The sequence below is a fragment of the Artemia franciscana genome, chromosome 5 (assembly GCF_032884065.1).
Source record: "Artemia franciscana chromosome 5, ASM3288406v1, whole genome shotgun sequence".
Lineage (NCBI taxonomy): Eukaryota > Metazoa > Arthropoda > Branchiopoda > Anostraca > Artemiidae > Artemia > Artemia franciscana.
This window is the reverse complement of record NC_088867.1, coordinates 6,390,582-6,407,865: the sequence shown is the minus strand read 5'-3', so window position 1 is coordinate 6,407,865 and position 17,284 is coordinate 6,390,582. Positions and strand designations below refer to the sequence as shown.

At 36.3% G+C, this 17,284-nt stretch overlaps 1 protein-coding gene across 1 annotated transcript in view; it reads left to right on the top strand.

The window, feature by feature from the left end:
• The window catches only part of LOC136026817 (uncharacterized), a 48,450-nt gene that overhangs the window by 5,074 nt on the left and 26,092 nt on the right, over positions 1–17,284 (top strand). Inside the window, exons 2-5 of the mRNA XM_065703519.1 lie at positions 1,817–1,975; positions 3,190–3,582; positions 13,601–13,827; positions 15,435–15,538. Coding sequence (XP_065559591.1) covers positions 1,817–1,975; positions 3,190–3,582; positions 13,601–13,827; positions 15,435–15,538 — 883 coding nt within the window. The remainder of the gene's footprint in view (positions 1–1,816; positions 1,976–3,189; positions 3,583–13,600; positions 13,828–15,434; positions 15,539–17,284) is intronic.

The following is a 17,284-nucleotide window of genomic DNA, read 5'->3' as shown; positions in this document are numbered from 1 at the left end:
ATGCAAGCATTGGATTAAGTAACCAAATACACATCAGTTAATCCCTCCCTGGATCCTCAGAACAGCTTAATTAGTGTTTTCTGGTCCTTTAGAATATTGGAGTTAATAGGTTGTTAACTGGAATATTGGAGTTGAAGGCTGTTAACATTTAAAACAGTATTCTTATTGTGTTGCGAGAGCAACACTTTGGTTTTGTCCTTTTTTTTTTTTTTTTTTTTTTTTTTTTTTTTTTTTTTTTTTTTTTTTTTTATGCCGCCGATGTCGGCTTATTCCTGGAAACTGGTAAGGGTCTTACCTGTGCGGTTTTTACGGAAAGTGTGGACCTCAGGCCGGATTGATGAATATGGCAATACATTTTGGAAAGCTCCGCAGAACTCTTGCCTGGGGCCAAAAAGGATGGTTTTTGCTTAGAAAGTTGGCCTACAGCAAAAAAAAAAAAAAATCAACTTTTGAACTAAGACAGATAGAATTTTTTTTCGACGGCAATCGATAGCTCTTGATGAGCTGATCAAAGTATATGTCATCCATTTTTTGGTACAGAAATTCCTTCATGAGATATACTAGTTTGAAAGTTAGTTAGAATTATGTGTTTACGCAACGGGTACAAACGATAACGTAAAATAACGAGGCAGTTTCGTAGTAATTAATAGTGTCATCTATGGTATTTTGATCCTGAAAAGTTATGGATAGCTTTATAATACCAACTAGATAAGATAAGATATTGTTCCAAGTCTTGATCCGTCACGATGTCTACGATTGAAAAGGATAAAGTTCAACTGGCTGCAAAGTCAATTTAGTCCCTTCTTTCGATATTCTTTTGTTATTGTTGTTTTTTCAACGCTGAGGAATAGCCTTTGATCATGTGATTACTGATCGCGTTCTTCTTTGGACATAACGTTTTAAAAGCTTCGATAGGCTGATAACTTCAGCGTTTAACCGATAGCAAAGAAACAAAACCAAAGTGTTGCTCTCGCAACACTTTATCCGGCGAAGCCGGACAAAGGTTGCCGCAGCACCTCATGTTGCTCAGGCAACGTAGGTCTAGTTTACATTGACTTGGTAAAGAAAAGGAGTAAGATACAAAATTCAAGTCTCTCGTCAATGTGAAATTTAAGGGATGGTAACCTAGGGTTACATTTTTTCTTTTGTTTCTGGAATAGGACTAAAAAATAGTCAAAATCTTCCCACCTGTTGTCTCGGCAAAATCTCAAGATGAGATTAAGAAACTTTTAAATCTTGCCTTGGATTACCTGGATCTCAAAAGATCACAATTCAATGTTGATAAAACAGAAGCTAGGGTTCTTTGTAAACAAAGAAGCAATATTGAACAATTTTGCAAATTTTATTTTAATGGGGAAAAAATGCATATAGTAAAAGAAGCATGTTATTTGAGATTTCATTTTTCTGCTAATGGCGCCTGGAACAAAACATACCACAGCAAATTTTGCAAATGATAGAGCAGCCATGTTTGCACTATATAAAAAAGTAGTTTAAAGGAAGCTAATAGCCAAAAGATTTTAAAACAGGTATTCAAAGCCAAAATAATGTCAATCCTTCGCTATGCTGCTGAGATCTTGGAGAGAGACCCAGCTAAACAAATTGAACTGTTTCAGGTCCACTATTATAAACAACTTTTTTGACTGAAGAAAATAATCCATAATATTGTCATTAAAGGGAACTTAAGACTATTTTCAACGAGAAAAGATAGGTTAATACAGATGGTAAAACTCTGAAAAAGGTTATTGCATTATCTTGAACACAGGATAGCCAGAGCTGCATATGACACATTGCTAAAGTGAATATAAAATCTTTGCAGCCATTCCAGATTAAAAAATTACTAGATGAAAATGGTTTCTCCTATAAATGGAATAATGGTCAAGGCCCCGAAGAAAGTAAGGATGTTTTGCTTAGAGATTTAAGGACTAAGCTAGAAGATCAAGAGATTCAACTTTGGGGTGCTGGCACAAGTGCTTATGTTAGACAGAGAAGCACCGAGCCTTTAATCCAGGGAAAGCTCTCTGTTATATTTTAGAAGGAGTGATTTTAAAGAGAAGGCGAGGAAGCCTTCTCCCTCCACTGGGGATAATGATGGAAACATGGACTATAGTTGCATATTTGTATGTATTTATGTGTTGCGTGTGTACATGTATATTTGCGTATACGTAATATCTTTTGGCGTGGTTTGAAGCCTTATCAAAACAGTCTACAATCCAATGATTGGTCCTTTACCCTCGAGTTCAATAAAGGCTCATTCTACTGAGAGATAGCAAAAGTATTTGAAATTCTTTGAAAATTATTAGTTACTCATACTAAAAAGGATTTTTGCAATCCTGCATTTTACCTCATAATGTTATTTCATGATGTATCTTATGTGATAAATGTTTTGTATGGTTCAATACCAGATGTGGAACTTAGAAATAATGTTGAACCTACAAATAATGTTTAACTCCATCCACACTGAAGAAGTCAATAATTGTAAATAAAGTAATATAATGCGACAGAAGGACTAGTTGACGTAACATTTTCTAATTAAAATGGGTTTTGACTTTGAAAAAATGGGTTTGACCCTGATATTCCTTGTTTTACAACCCCCTCTAAGGGGGTTGTAAAACCCCCTTAGACTTATAAGCTTGACTTATAATTCATTATAATTCTGTTTGTTTTTGGTTTCATCTGTTAATTCATATTAATTTCGCTTTGTCTTTAGTTTGATCTACCAGCTGAATTTCTTTCTGCTTGTTTTCGGTTTTAATTACCTATGGCTCTTACACGCTTAGGTTTTAATACTTCTAAGTTTAATGTCTCTCTATTCTTGGGAATTTTTCATTTTTCAGAATTTAAAGCAATTCTATTGTTCTTCCCGACCTTCTTTAAACGACGGACTGGCTATACTGTAAACTGTATATATTACAACTTAGATCATACTTAGAATTCTTAGAAAAGTTGCTGTCGATCTTTTGGTTTTGCTTTTTTTTAGCAGAAGCTAAGTTTTTTCTCTGTTTTAGTGGAAGAAAGATGTACAACTCTTCATCACCTCCTTGCATAATACCCACTCGAGTTTCCAATCTGGAGACGGCTAATGACTCAGAAGTTCTCCACGTCCACGTCATACATGACAAAGCGGAAAAGGTCGAAGAGTTTATAGTGAAGAAGGGGGTACCAGTAGATATAAAAAATAAGCTTAACTAGACTGCATTATTTGTAGCTGCTTTCTCGGGCAGTGAAAAGACACTGTTAAAATTGCTACAGCTTGGTGCAGACCCCAATAAAGGTTGTGGACAGTTCTATAGATACACCCCAGTGCACGGAGCATGTTTCGGTGGCTCCCCTCGTGTGCTCACATATCTTGTGGAAGCTGGTGGTGATCTAAGGCGAAGGGATGAGTTTGGAAGAACTCCTCGTGATTGGGCTGTTGGGTACCTCAGTAGACCAGCTAAGCGTATGGAAATCCTTGCTGTGATTGAATCATACAGGGAATTATCCACTAGATCCATTTATCCACTAGAAACATCCATGGAATCGTCAAAGGCAGTTGATGCCTTCAAAAAGCCCAAATCGATAACCCTAAGATCTATGGCACAAGTAAGTTGTTTTTTAGTTTATATATGTGGCAACCAGATTTGTTTCTTCCATTTTTTTTTTTTTACAAAAACACCAAAAAAGCATTAATTCAAAATTTAGTTGACAGATGCCCAATCAGCACCTCCTACTTATAAGCTGAAATTTACTTCATTACTACTACTACTAATTACTCACTGCAGCACCAAGCCGCCTGAGGCCAACACAGCTACGCACGCTCCTCCTCCAACCTAATCTATTTAAAGCCTCCCTCTTTACACCCTCCCAGGAAGTTCCCATTTCCTTTAAATCCTTATTTATGACATCCTCCCAACCCAGACAAGGACGACCTGCTTTCCGTGTAGCCCCAGACGGTTGGCCAAAAAGGACAATCTTCGGTAATCTGTCATCCTTCATCCGTAGAACGTGGCCCAGCCATCTCAACCTTTCTTTCATTATAGCCCCAGAAAGCGGGATTGAACCACACTTTTCGTACAACCTACTGTTTGAAATACGGTCAGTCAGCCGGGTACCCAGAACAATCCGTAGGCAATTTCTCTGGAAAACATCTAGTAAATTTTCATCTGCTTTTCGGAGTGTCCATGCTTCAGAGCCATATTTGACCACTGTCATCACTGTAGCTTCCAATATTCTAATCTTGGTTTGCAGGCTTATCTTTCTATTCTTCCAAACTTTTTTTAACTGTGAAAAAACACCCTGAGCTTAGCTATTCTACTTTTGACATCTTCACTGCTCCCACCATCTTTACTAATAATACTACCAAGGTAACTGAAGCTCCCAACCTGATCAATCTTTTCGTTACCTAAGGTCACCTGTTCATCTTCACTTATTCCTAGCCTTAGTGACTTAGTCTTCTTAACATTAATTTTCAAGCCTATTTTAGCACCCTGAACTCGTAAAACCTCTAAAAATTCATTCATTTTGCTCACACTTTCATCTAATATGCTTAAATCATCAGCATAATCTAAGTCCAGGAGCGTTCTTCCTCCCCATTTGATTCCATGGTCTCCAATTGCCTTTACTGTGCTCCTTTAGACGAAGTCCATCAAAATGATCCATATAAAGGGGGATAGAACACAACCTTGCTTAACTCCTGATTTAATACAAAACCAGTTGCTAACCTCATTTCCTACCTTAACCGCAGCAGTATTATTCTCGTACATAGCGCAAATCACCTTAATGTATTTTTCTGGTATACCATATAACGATAAGACCTTTGTTAACGCTGTTCTGTCAACAGAATCGAAAGCTTGCTCATAATCGATAAAACTAAGGACCAAAGGTGTTTGACAACGAAGGGACTTCTCAATTATTAACCTAAGAGTGAAAACATGGTCGACACATCCTCTACCTTTTCTAAAACCGCATTGTTCTTCCCTTAAAACTTTGTCTACAGCATGTCTCAGTCTAAAAAGTATCATATTACTCAGTAATTTGCTACCTACAGAGACCAGACTAATGCCTCGATAATTACGACATTCACTCTTGTCACCTTTCTTATACAGTGGTTTAATTAAGGTTTTCCTAAAATCATTGGGTACTTCCTCTTTTTCAAAAATCATGTTCATAATCTTCAGTAGCTTATTCCTAACCTCAGAGCCACCATATTTAAGGAACTCATTAATCATACTATCAGCACCTGGGGCCTTATTATTTTTTAATCCTTCTAGTACTGTCGCTAATTCTTCCTCACTAAACAAATCTTCCTTCACATCCAAGGTATCACAAACTTTTTCATTTTCATCTATATCTTTTCCTGCAACTGTATCTCGGTTTAGCACATTCTCAAAATGTTCCACCCATCTTTCTTTAACTTTTTCCTTATCACTAATTGTGGCCCCATTTCTATCTTTAACTGGTACTAGTCCGGATCGGCTACTCCCTTTCAATTTATTAACATGCCAGTATAATATTTTACTATTATGCCGTCTAGCCGCATCTTCCAGATCCTCAGCAATTTTATCCATCGCCTCCATTTCACATCTCCTTAGTTCATATTTTAATGCTTTCTCCACTTTCTTTACATTCCTTTTGTTTTCATACGACCTATCGCTCAGATAATTCTTATACAAACCCCTTCTACTCTCTATTAAACCTAAAGCTTTTTCACTAATATTCCTAGTTGCTGTCTTAGCACTCTTCCCTAGGACATTATCAGCAACTTCACAAATTGTTTTTCTGAAATTATTCCATCCATCTTCCACATTGTCAAATTTTAAACCCTCAAGTTTAGTACTCAACTGCTCCTGGAATTTTTTTCTCAAATTTTTATCCTGAAGTCTACCAACATCATAACTTTCCGGGAGGGAGTTACTCTTCCGAAATTTCAGCTTTAAATTAACCTTAGACACTACTAGATGGTGATCTTTACTTTTAACATCAATAACGGCACTCCTATACACCCTAGTATCCTGTATTGATCCTGCTAGTCTTCTGTTTACAATAATATAATCAATAAGGTTTGCTGTCTTACCATCACGTGAATACCATGTCAACTTATGGGCCATTTTGTGACCAAACACCGTATTGGTTATAACTAGGTTGTTATACCTACAAAATTGCAAAAGCCTATAGCCATTACTGTTTTCTTTTCCTACACCAAAATTACCTAGGCTAGGATACCATCTATTTCTATTTCTACCAACCTGGGCATTAAAATCTCCTAGAAAAAACACCATATTTCTACCTGGTACCCTGTCTATTTGCTCCTGTAACTGTAAGTAAAACTCATCTGAGTCACTAGTATCTCCATCAGTTGGTTCAATGGGGGCATATACTACTATAACTGATACCCTAAACTTTTTAGTCATAAAATGAGCAATTAGTATTCTTCCCAGCCTAAACAAGACTTAGCAGCTTCCTTATTCATCATGAGCCCTACTCCCTGTCTATGTACCCGATCCTTCCTTCCTGAATAAACAAATTCTATGTCACCTAATTTCATGCTTCCTACCCCTGGGATATGAGTTTCTGAAACTCCTAATAAATCCAGTTCAAACCGTCTGAATTCGTCAGTCAAAATGTCGATGCGATAGTCATTTTTTAACATCGTAACATTCTTGGGATACTTTAAAGCCACAAAAACGTGAATCATGTGAAAAAAGACAAATTAGAGAAAAATCATACTCTCCACCCTTCTAGTTACCTGTATGTGTGCTAAATAATTCTGCTTTATATTCGATAAATCGTTGTTTACTGCTGTCATTATTCTGATTTTCTGTTCGGACTTCCAAGAATTTTTAATACCTGTTCTTATCGGTCGAATCCGGAAAATCATTAGCGATATAATTTTTTTTTTGTTAAGTCACTTCAGTTGATACGGTGTCAAGGCTAGATCCTCGTGAGTGCCTCTCAAGTTAAATCCAGTTTCAAGTTTAAACCATGATTTTCAAGCATACCGACGTTTTTTTGTTCCATTGGTATTCACCCTGCCCCTATTGTGTCCCTTTTATAGAATTTTAAAACAAAGCTTATTGTTCTAATTAAACGGCCAATGTGTTTCAGGAATCGTTCTTAAAGAATTGGGGAAAAAGTCAAAACTTTAGCGTAAAGAGCAAGATCTTGTGAAAGGGGCAACTCTCTTCATATATATAATAATATCTGTTCTTTTTTCATTTTTGATGCTGCTCTTTACTGTCAGTTGAAAAAACTTCTTTTTAAATTTAATTTCTGATCATCTGTAAATAATACCGGGAAACCCGGCTCTCTCTCCATGAAAAATTCCGGTACTTGTGTATTATACGCCGCTCACTCAAGTTTACGCTATGTGAAATTCGAGAACCTTCGTTAGTTTAGAAACAAAGTTGGTTTATACATTTCCACATTAGGAGGGTGGGTAAAGTATAGGGTCTGTATCTAAAACATATTAGGTACAATTATTCTTCATATTATGAAGTAAGAATTGTTTTCTGTCTCAAACTGTTCAAATACTCAAGCCCCCCCCCTTATGTGCAAATATATAGACCAAATCATATATTTTCATCTATTCTGTCACTTGTCTTTGTCTTGTCTTGTAATAAGCTGAAAGAAACTAATGAAGAAACCAGATTGTTCTCGAGTTTTAGCCTACACAATATAATAGCCTACACAAGTACCAAAGTTCCTTCCCCTACGGAAAAAAACTCCAATAAAATTGTCAAATTTGGAAAGCCTTATTTTCCATGGGGGAGGGCATTTTCCACTGGGTGTTATTTTCCGCGGGAGGGGGTAGGGGTAAACGCCGACCACCTCTGAGACATGGTTTTGAAAAAAAAAAAAATCTGGCCGCAGCGTGACCACATTAAAACCGCGATGCTGTCATTGGCTCAGATTTCATAGCCTTAAATATATCATATTTTTCCTGACATAAGGCTATAGGTTGTAGTTGCATATAGGTTAGCGGGACATAGGGATTGTAGCATTTGGATTGTAACCATGCACAGAAATTACCATGGGGTTTGAATATTGTGATCCGTTGATAACAGTATTGTAATAGGACGATATTCTAAAGGATGGAATGCTAGTTAAAACGTACGCAAGGGCCTAAGAACCCTAAAATCTCATGATATTTGCGATATTCCCAAGGTTTCCTGTAATGCACATTAATAATGTGATTCTGTTTTAGGTTACCCTCCTCCCTCCCCATTTCAAACATTTTGAGCTCATGTGACTGTCTCTAGTTAATTGAATAATTTGCGTCACAAATTTGTTTTTCATGGATCTTAGAAGAAGCACTTTTTAATATGTTCATCAAAATCAAACTCATCTAAAGACCGTTTCCACTTGATCACCAGTCCAGAAAACGTCTTTAAGGTCAGCTCAAGGGGCAAATCTCAAATGTCAACCATTGTTAGTTTCGATAGCCATTGTCCCAACTTGGTGGAAAATTAAAAAGGCATGGACACAATATTTTCTCATCATCATAAGATACTAGTAGAAACAAAGAAGCTTTGCCCTTCTTGAATTTGGGTGGGAAATGTAGTGTGACCGTATCTAACAGTTTGTGGGAACGAACTGTAAATAAGGAGTGACTACTCAATAGTAATCGAAACTCTAAAAAAACTGAATTTTGATATCAATAGAGAGGCTATATCAAAAGAATAGGAGTTTTATGCTGATTTCAAATATAGAGGTTTCAAACGCCTATCTGAAAAAAAATGTGGGATTTTATATTTTTTGCCAAAAGGACGATCACGAATGCGTGTTTATTTGTTGTTGTTTTTTTATTGTTTTTTCCCAGGGGTGATCTTACCGGCCCAGTTGTCCTAGAATATCGTGAAAGGGCTTACTCGAACGGAAATCAGAACTTCTAGTGCCCTTTTTAAGTGACCAAAAATTTGAGGACAACTAGGCCCCCTCCCACACCCTTGTTTCTCAAATTCATCTGATCAAAATTTTGAGACAGCCGTTTTGTTCAGCATAGTGGAAAGGCCGAATAACTGTGCCTTTGGGGATATCCTGACCCTCCTACAGCCCCTAGCAAAAGGTCTTTAAGGTACAAAATGACGCCCGTGTTTTGAAATTTGACTAGATACTTTCCAACTTCATTATGTATTTCGACACCTATTCATATTTTATCAGGTAGATTATTAAATGAGACAGGCTTCATCGAATCATATATTACACGGCTAAATTGAGTCGACTTGTTAATTCGGCCGAAGGGGTGAGAAATCGCATTTTTAAAACCAATCAATCATGATTGTTATGTTTTAAAATTATTTCCAGCTTCGGCGAATGTATTCCTGATAAGAGTGGAAGTAGAAACTCATGCAGGTTTCAGAGAGAAAAAACTAACGATGTTGTCGATTATTTAACGAAACTCAGCAAAGTTTCAAACATGCTTTTGCTTTTTTTCAACTCTGTATGAGTAAAACTATTATCCTAATACATACAGGGAGGGGGAAGGTGGTTGTAGATACGTGTCCGAAATCTTCGGAATGTTGTGGGTTTTCCATATTTTTGACAAAATCTGCCCTTTATTATGTTTTTTCTTAATGTGTCTCTATTGGCAGTGGCAAGGGGGGTGACCTTACCCTCAATTTATTTTCCGCCCTCTCCGATAGGATTGTAAAATAATTTTATTTGTGTTTCTATTGAAAAAATCCAAATTACCCTCCCCAAACATTTTCGTAAACTGACATCCCTGTGTGGCTTTTAAATGTTATTCCCCATCCATAGAAGTTGTTGTCGACGTCCGTTCCTAACATTAATGTCTGCCACTTGTATAGCTCTGTACGTTTTTTTTCGGATTTCACATTCATTTGTATTTACTTTTCTAATTTTAATTGTTTGAGGAATGTAAGCAAAGGGCAAACGTCCCAAGGTGTTTTAAGGGTAAGGAATATAAGCCAGTTCCCTATATTGCATAGTTCCTTGTCTCAGGCTCAACAACCGGAAATTTAGATCGATGGAATAGACTTCAAGGAAGCTAGCAAAATATCGGTTATCAACTTGTACATTGGTGTACAGTGTACAGTGTACAACTTTGTACAGTGGTACAGTCCCAGGGACCAGAGCATTTTCCTAAGGATTGGTCAAAAACACAAACACAGATACAGTGGGGTCGTAGTTTTTCTGGGAAACCTGCATCCCCCTCTATTTGCTAATTTGGTTATGGGGTAGTTACTAATAGATAAAGGGGCAAAGAAGTGGTATGGCATTGTCTGTGTCACGACTTCTGTGTTTGAAAATAAGCTACTACTAATAAATATCTATTTAAGACAAATTGGCTGGGATTACTAATTAAATCTTAGGTAGAGATGTAGTGATTAAAGCTTAAAAAAGAATCAATAGTTTTAATGATTTTGCAGAAAAGATGTTTATTATGTAAATCTCAACCCTTGAAGCTTTTTGTAGTTTTGCTCTAACATATTTTTTGAATATATTAGTTTTTTCCCAAACTTTTCACTTGTACTGCATCAATAATCTTTTAAAAAACACGATGAAAGACAGGAAAAAGTAGATTAACGAATAGCAAAGAGAAACAGATTAAATGGGAAAGAAAACAAAAAATACCCCAAAAGTTCCTATTCTCCTCAAAAAGGATGGCATGGAGTTCACAGCTCCAGAAGATAAAATGAAAATCCTCCTAGGTAATTTTATAAAAAATGACCAAGAGTATCAGTATCAAGCACCAACTAATATAACTACAGATAATAATAACCAACTCCAAATGGAACCGTTCACTATTGAAGAAATAGAAACTGGTATAAAGAAAATAAGGCCAGGAGCACATGGCCCTGATCAAATACATAACTTAATGCTTAAAAATTTACCAGAGGAAGCCAAAAATATTCTTCTGATTCTGTTTAATAAGTCCATCAAAGAAGGTTACAATCCCAAAGAATGGAGAAAGACATCCATAATACCAATACCTAAAACAGGAAAGTATCCCTCTAATTCAGATTCATACAGGCCCATTTCACTAACATCTTGCCTCTGTAAACTTATGGAACATCTGGTTAAAAACAGAATCCTTGGGCTTAAAATAAAAATTGCACAGAAAGAATAGTTTTGTTTCCTCCCAAATCGGAGCACAACTGACTGCTTAGTTAGACTTGAGGACCAAATAAAACAGGGCTTCTGATGCAAGAAGGATATATTTGTAGTGTTCCTCCACATGAAGTCTGCATTTGACCGAGTTGACCTGGATAAATTTTCAAAGAAAACAGGGGAACTAGGCATAGCTGCCAATTGCATAAATTTGATTTCTAGGTTTTTGAGAAATCGTGAGGTTAGGGTAGTTGTTAGTGGGAATAGTACAAATTTTCAGGTTAAAAATGATGTGGTCCTACCCCAAGGGGGAATTTTAAGTCCTATTTTGATTGTAATTTATTGCAGTGACTTGGACATGTCCACTGTCGTTGGCTGCAATGCCTGCTGATGACATTGCCCTGGTAACAACTGGGAAAACACCTCTTCTTTTACAGTCATGGATACAAAAAGCATTAAATAATGTTCAACAATGGTGAAGCGAGAATAATATGACATTATCATCTGAGAAAACAGTTGGTATGCTGACGAACGGGACACAGGGACACAACAACAACGGGGACGCCGGGGGACACAGGGGGATATATAAATGACGACGGGTACACAGGGAATGTTTGATTAGCAATCACCATCAACAAAGCTCAAGGGCAATCATTAGAATAATGAGGTATAGATCTGAATACGGATTGTTTTTCCCATGGACAATTATATATTGCATGTTCAAGAGTCAGTAAACCCGACAATCTTTTTATATGTACCGACAATGGGACAGCGAAGAATGTTGTATATTTGCAAGTTTTGCGTAGTTAAAAACATATATACTACTACTACTACTACTACTAATAACTCACTGCAGCACCAAGCCGCCTGAGGCCAACACAGCTACGCACGCTCCTCCTCCAACCTAATCTATTTAAAGCCTCCCTCTTTACACCCTCCCAGGAAGTTCCCATTTCCTTTAAATCCTTATTTATGACATCCTCCCAACCCAGACAAGGACGACCTGCTTTCCGTGTAGCCCCAGACGGTTGGCCAAAAAGGACAATCTTCGGTAATCTGTCATCCTTCATCCGTAGAACGTGGCCTAGCCATCTCAACCTTTCTTTCATTATAGCCCCAGAAAGCGGGATTGAACCACACTTTTCGTACAACCTACTGTTTGAAATACGGTCAGTCAGCCGGGTACCCAGAACAATCCGTAGGCAATTTCTCTGGAAAACATCTAGTAAATTTTCATCTGCTTTTCGGAGTGTCCATGCTTCAGAGCCATATTTGACCACTGTCATCACTGTAGCTTCCAATATTCTAATCTTGGTTTGTAGGTAACATATATCTTGGTAACCTTGGTAATCTTGGTAACATATATATATCTACCTATATTCACAGGTGGGACACAGGGACACTACTACAATGGCACGTAACTAATATGGCGCGTAACGACTATATACACATATAATAAATATATACACATAGAATAAATACTTGAAGTAGTACTTGAAGTAATACTTAAGTACAATTTTGGCAAGTACTTGATATTTGATACTTAAGTAAGAATTTGGAAAGTACTTATTACTTGATATTTATGTAAAAAAAAATGAGTACTTAATACTTGATACTTAAGTAAAAATTTGGAGTACTTGTTGCAGCACTGGTGGGTATAGTACAAATTTTCAGGTTAAAAATGATGTGGTCCTACCCCAAGGGGGAATTTTAAGTCCTATTTTGATTGTAATTTATTGCAGTGACTTGGACATGTCCACTGTCGTTGGCTGCAATGCCTGCTGATGACATTGCCCTGGTAACAACTGGGAAAACACCTCTTCTTTTACAGTCATGGATACAAAAAGCATTAAATAATGTTCAACAATGGTGAAGCGAGAATAATATGACATTATCATCTGAGAAAACAGTTGGTATGCTATTCTCAAAAAATAATAATTCTGCAGTACCACAAGTAAATGTTGCAAGTCAGGCTATTAGGCTGGATGACTCTTGCTACCTAGGCCTAATTTTTGATAGTAAAATGACATGGTTGAGACAGATAGAGTATTTGTTAGTATTTTGTTACCAAATATATTACCCATTAATAACTAGCTTAATCTAACTAGCTTCATATATGTGGTTTTCATATCTGTGGGAAAAAAATTGGATTTATTTTGTTTAGTTATAAGCCTAGCCTTTTCTAAATTTGTTCTATCAAAATTTCCTCTTATAAGTGGTTTTATGGTGTGTCTAAAGCGAAAAAGAGAGTTTAAGGCATTATACTTCCATGTTAAAAAGTGTGCTTTAATTCGATTGGCTAATTTTTGTGACGAGTTTTGTTAAATATTCATATTGAGGGTTTATCAGAAGGAGAAGCAAATGTTCGCATTTGGAGCCAGTAAGAAGAACACAAAACCCGATGTTTATTATTATTTTTTTTCATTTTGCATGAAACTTGGACAAAAAAAGAAGACTTTTTCAGTTACAATATTTTCTACATGTAAACACTCTGTTTATCTCTAGTATTACTTCATCTTCTTTCATCTGATCTTCATCGAATTTTTTTCAGATTTTACGTCTGCCATACGTCCAACAGGAAGGAAATATCCCTGGACCTTTGGGCCATGTACAAGCCACTGGATTCGGCAATATCCTTTTTGGCTCAACTGCAACCATGGGCTGCATCCCAGTTAGGAGGATCCAAGAAAATGAGTATACAGACATCATTAGCAAAAACGACCTAGAATCGAACAAGGACATTTATAGAGTGGCTGCCAAGAAAGCTCTTCCCTATAGGTTAGAACTTTGGTTTTGTCCTTTCCTTTCTAATTCTTGACCTGCTTTACAGCGCTGTTGTCTGACATTTTTAATACTTTCCAAGTTAATTGTCAAAACTAATTGCTAAGCCTAATTGCTAATTGCTAAATGTACTTATATTTCGGCTATACAGCTATTATCGGGGTAACCAGCTTTTTGGCCCCTGAATGTGCCCTTTTCGCATCCAAAATCGTGCTCATCTTGAAATCTCAGAAACTAGAGGCTATTATTTTGTACCTGTTATATTATTGACCAAAACACGCTTTGTAAACCTCTTTCAAAGCGGCCAGTTACCATGAAATATAATGAAAACGAAAAAAATCCATATAAAAATTCATACAAAATGACTTCGGGTGGTAGCACGAAACCCATATAAACATGTAAATCCCCTGCTTTGGGGAAAATCTTTTACTTACATCTCTGGCAAAAGCTGGATGGTAAAAAAGCTACTTTGGTTAAAAGTGACATTTTTTAATAGAATATATTTCCAGTTGGAACCTGTTTTGTTTTATGACAAGAAATTTACAATATGTCACTTTTTTGCCGTTTTATATTATTGTGTCCCGGCACATGAGAATGTGCATTTTGACAAAAAAGTGTCCAGTTGGCGACCTTGACTACCATCATAAAAGTAACTTAAAAAAAGTTTACATCTATAACAGTTAAATTTAACTATTGATTAAAAACTAATTTTTCTTTAGTTAACTAGTGTCCAGTTTGGTTAACGTGAAACAATTCACGAGAATGTAGGGTTGGGGGTTGGTAAAGGTTATTTTTCAATATGCGGGGAGCTTCAGATTTGACGTTTCTTCAATAAAAATACCTAAAAAGACATTTTTCGATAAAACTTATCCCCCCCCCAAAAAAAACTTTTAAAATTAAATATCTTTTCCCTATTGTTTTGTTTTATTCACTGGCCAAAAAACATCCTTGTTTGGTTTTTGGTTTATTAAATATTTCTCTTCTGTTGTGCTATTCTATGTCATATATTGTTACTGGGGTCTCTGAATGTATTCACTGTGTATGTACATGATGCGTGGCTATTCTACTCTTAAAACACCAGTTCAGTAGAGGGTAATTCAGCTAGGACCTCCTGTGGAAAATGGTGTAAAGTCTTGAAACTGTAGATATAAGGACCAAAAACCCATTTTTATCAGCATCATTTCCCCCTCCGTGTTTGCATAAAAATTGTGTCCCTCCATAATATTTTGCCTGTTTATCCTTCTTCAAGTGCTAGTACTTGAATTGGTGGGTGCCGATTTCGACTCAACTTATTCAACAACAAAAGAACTACGGAGCAAAACGTACAACAAAATTGTAACCACAAAGCTCTTAAAAGCCAGTATAAAGGCTAAAATAAGGAACGAAAACTGGCTAATACGTAAGGAGATAGGGCAATTTCAAGGAATCCCTGAAAAAAAACCTTTAAAAAGAGTCATAAATACTAAAATCTCCTTTCTAAAGTTTCAATTTACCTCCTACTTTTCTATATTGGAGTAATATGTAGCCTGCCTTGCATATTCCCGTTATAATCTACAAAAGCGCTATTCTTTTCTTACTTATTATTTTAACGCTATTATTTTAAGAGTAGGACTATTGTGGAATATAATGGCAGCATTCAAGCCGGATGCATTCTCCTCCATTCGGGAGGGCGGGGAGAAATTGAAGCGAAGTGCCTTTAAGGAGGAAAGTAAGTGTTGATGATTGTCCCAAAGTGGTTTTCATAATATTTATCGGGTTTTCTTCAAGTCATTCATCTCAATGATCAAAGCGTCTTCCAATGGTACATCCTACCTAAATGGTACATGATACATATTTATATTTAAATGTTGTTTAGTATGTTTATGACAAGTTTTTATGATTCTTTATTTATTGTATGCCGTTCCCCAAATAACGGGCCATTGAGCCCCTTGGGGTATTGTTTTTGTTATTGTTATTTTATGAAAATAAAAAGAACTTGAACTTGAACTAAATGCGTTAGCACCTGCGAGAAAAATAACTTTGGAAATATACTAATCCTGTAAAGTGAGTAATGAGACCTGGCAATGCTGCAGAAATTGTTACAGCAAAATACATTATGAAGTTGGTAATTGATCTTGACCAGAAATGTCGGTTTTCTGGAATAGATCCAAGCTGGATCGAGGGGTGAAAAATGTTTTTGTTTTGATGTCCTTGGTACCTTAAGTAGCGACAAAGACTTCTGATTCCTTCCCTCCTACAAAACCATTTTAATGAATGAGGACTTTTTCAAGACGGTGACAAGAAAACTAATATATCCTCTCTGTCATGTGTAAAGGTTGTATCTAGTATTTTTCATACTTTCTAAGTTAACTGCCAAAACTAATTGCTAAGCCTGCTCAGAGGGGTGGCTTACGGGATAATATTTGCTTGATCAATCTTTGATCCTAATTTAAATCGCCGGCTAATTCTCCCTTTGAGAACAACATAGCAAGTGATTTCTCTTAATTGTATCAGAAGGGTGAAAATGTCAGATACAACCTTCTGGCGTAACATAAAAAATGTACTAATGTTTCGGCTATGCAAATATCGTCGGGGTTCCCAACTTTTTGGTTCGTGATTGTGTCCCCTCACCATCCAAATATGTGTCCATCTTGAAATATCAAAAACTAGAGGCTATATTTTTTACCTGTTGTATTATAACCAAAAGACGCTTATAAAATCTTTTTCAAAGCAACCAGTTAGCATCAAATATAATGAAAACGAAAAAAAAAATCCATAAAAGACATTCATGAAAAATAGTTTGAAAGCACAAAGCTCATATAAACATTTAAATCTCTTACTTTGGTGAAAATCCTTTACTTACGACATCTCTGGCAAAACTTGGATGCTAGTAAAAAACGATAAAAAGCACTATTTTGGTGATAAGTGACATTTTTTTAGTAAGATATATATTCAGTTGGGAAATATTTTGTTTTATGTCATAGGTTCACAAAATGTGTCACTTCTTACCATATTTTTGCCATTGTGTCCCGGCACATGAGAATGTGTCCTTTGGACATAAAATGTGTCCAGTTGACAACCTTGATTAATAGATAAGACTAAACGCTGTAAAACTCATAAAATTAACTTACAATTAAAAAGTTTATATTTAGAACCGTCAAATTCAACTATTGATTAAAATTAACTGTTCGTTGGTAGCATCCAATGGAAACAATTCACGATAATTTAGGGATGGGGGGTTGGCAAAATGTACTTTCCAATCTGTAGGGAGGTGCAAATTTGTCTTTTCTTTAAAAAGACATCTTTCAATAAAAGTCATCCTCAAAAAACTTTATTTTAAAATCTAAAGGGAAACACGCCCCCAGGGGCGGATCCTGGATTGTTTTAACAGGGGGCGCAAAAGATTTTACGCCGATAAACTTGCAAACAAAGAAATGCCAGCAATTTAAAGGGAATCTTAGTGATTATACGCCGT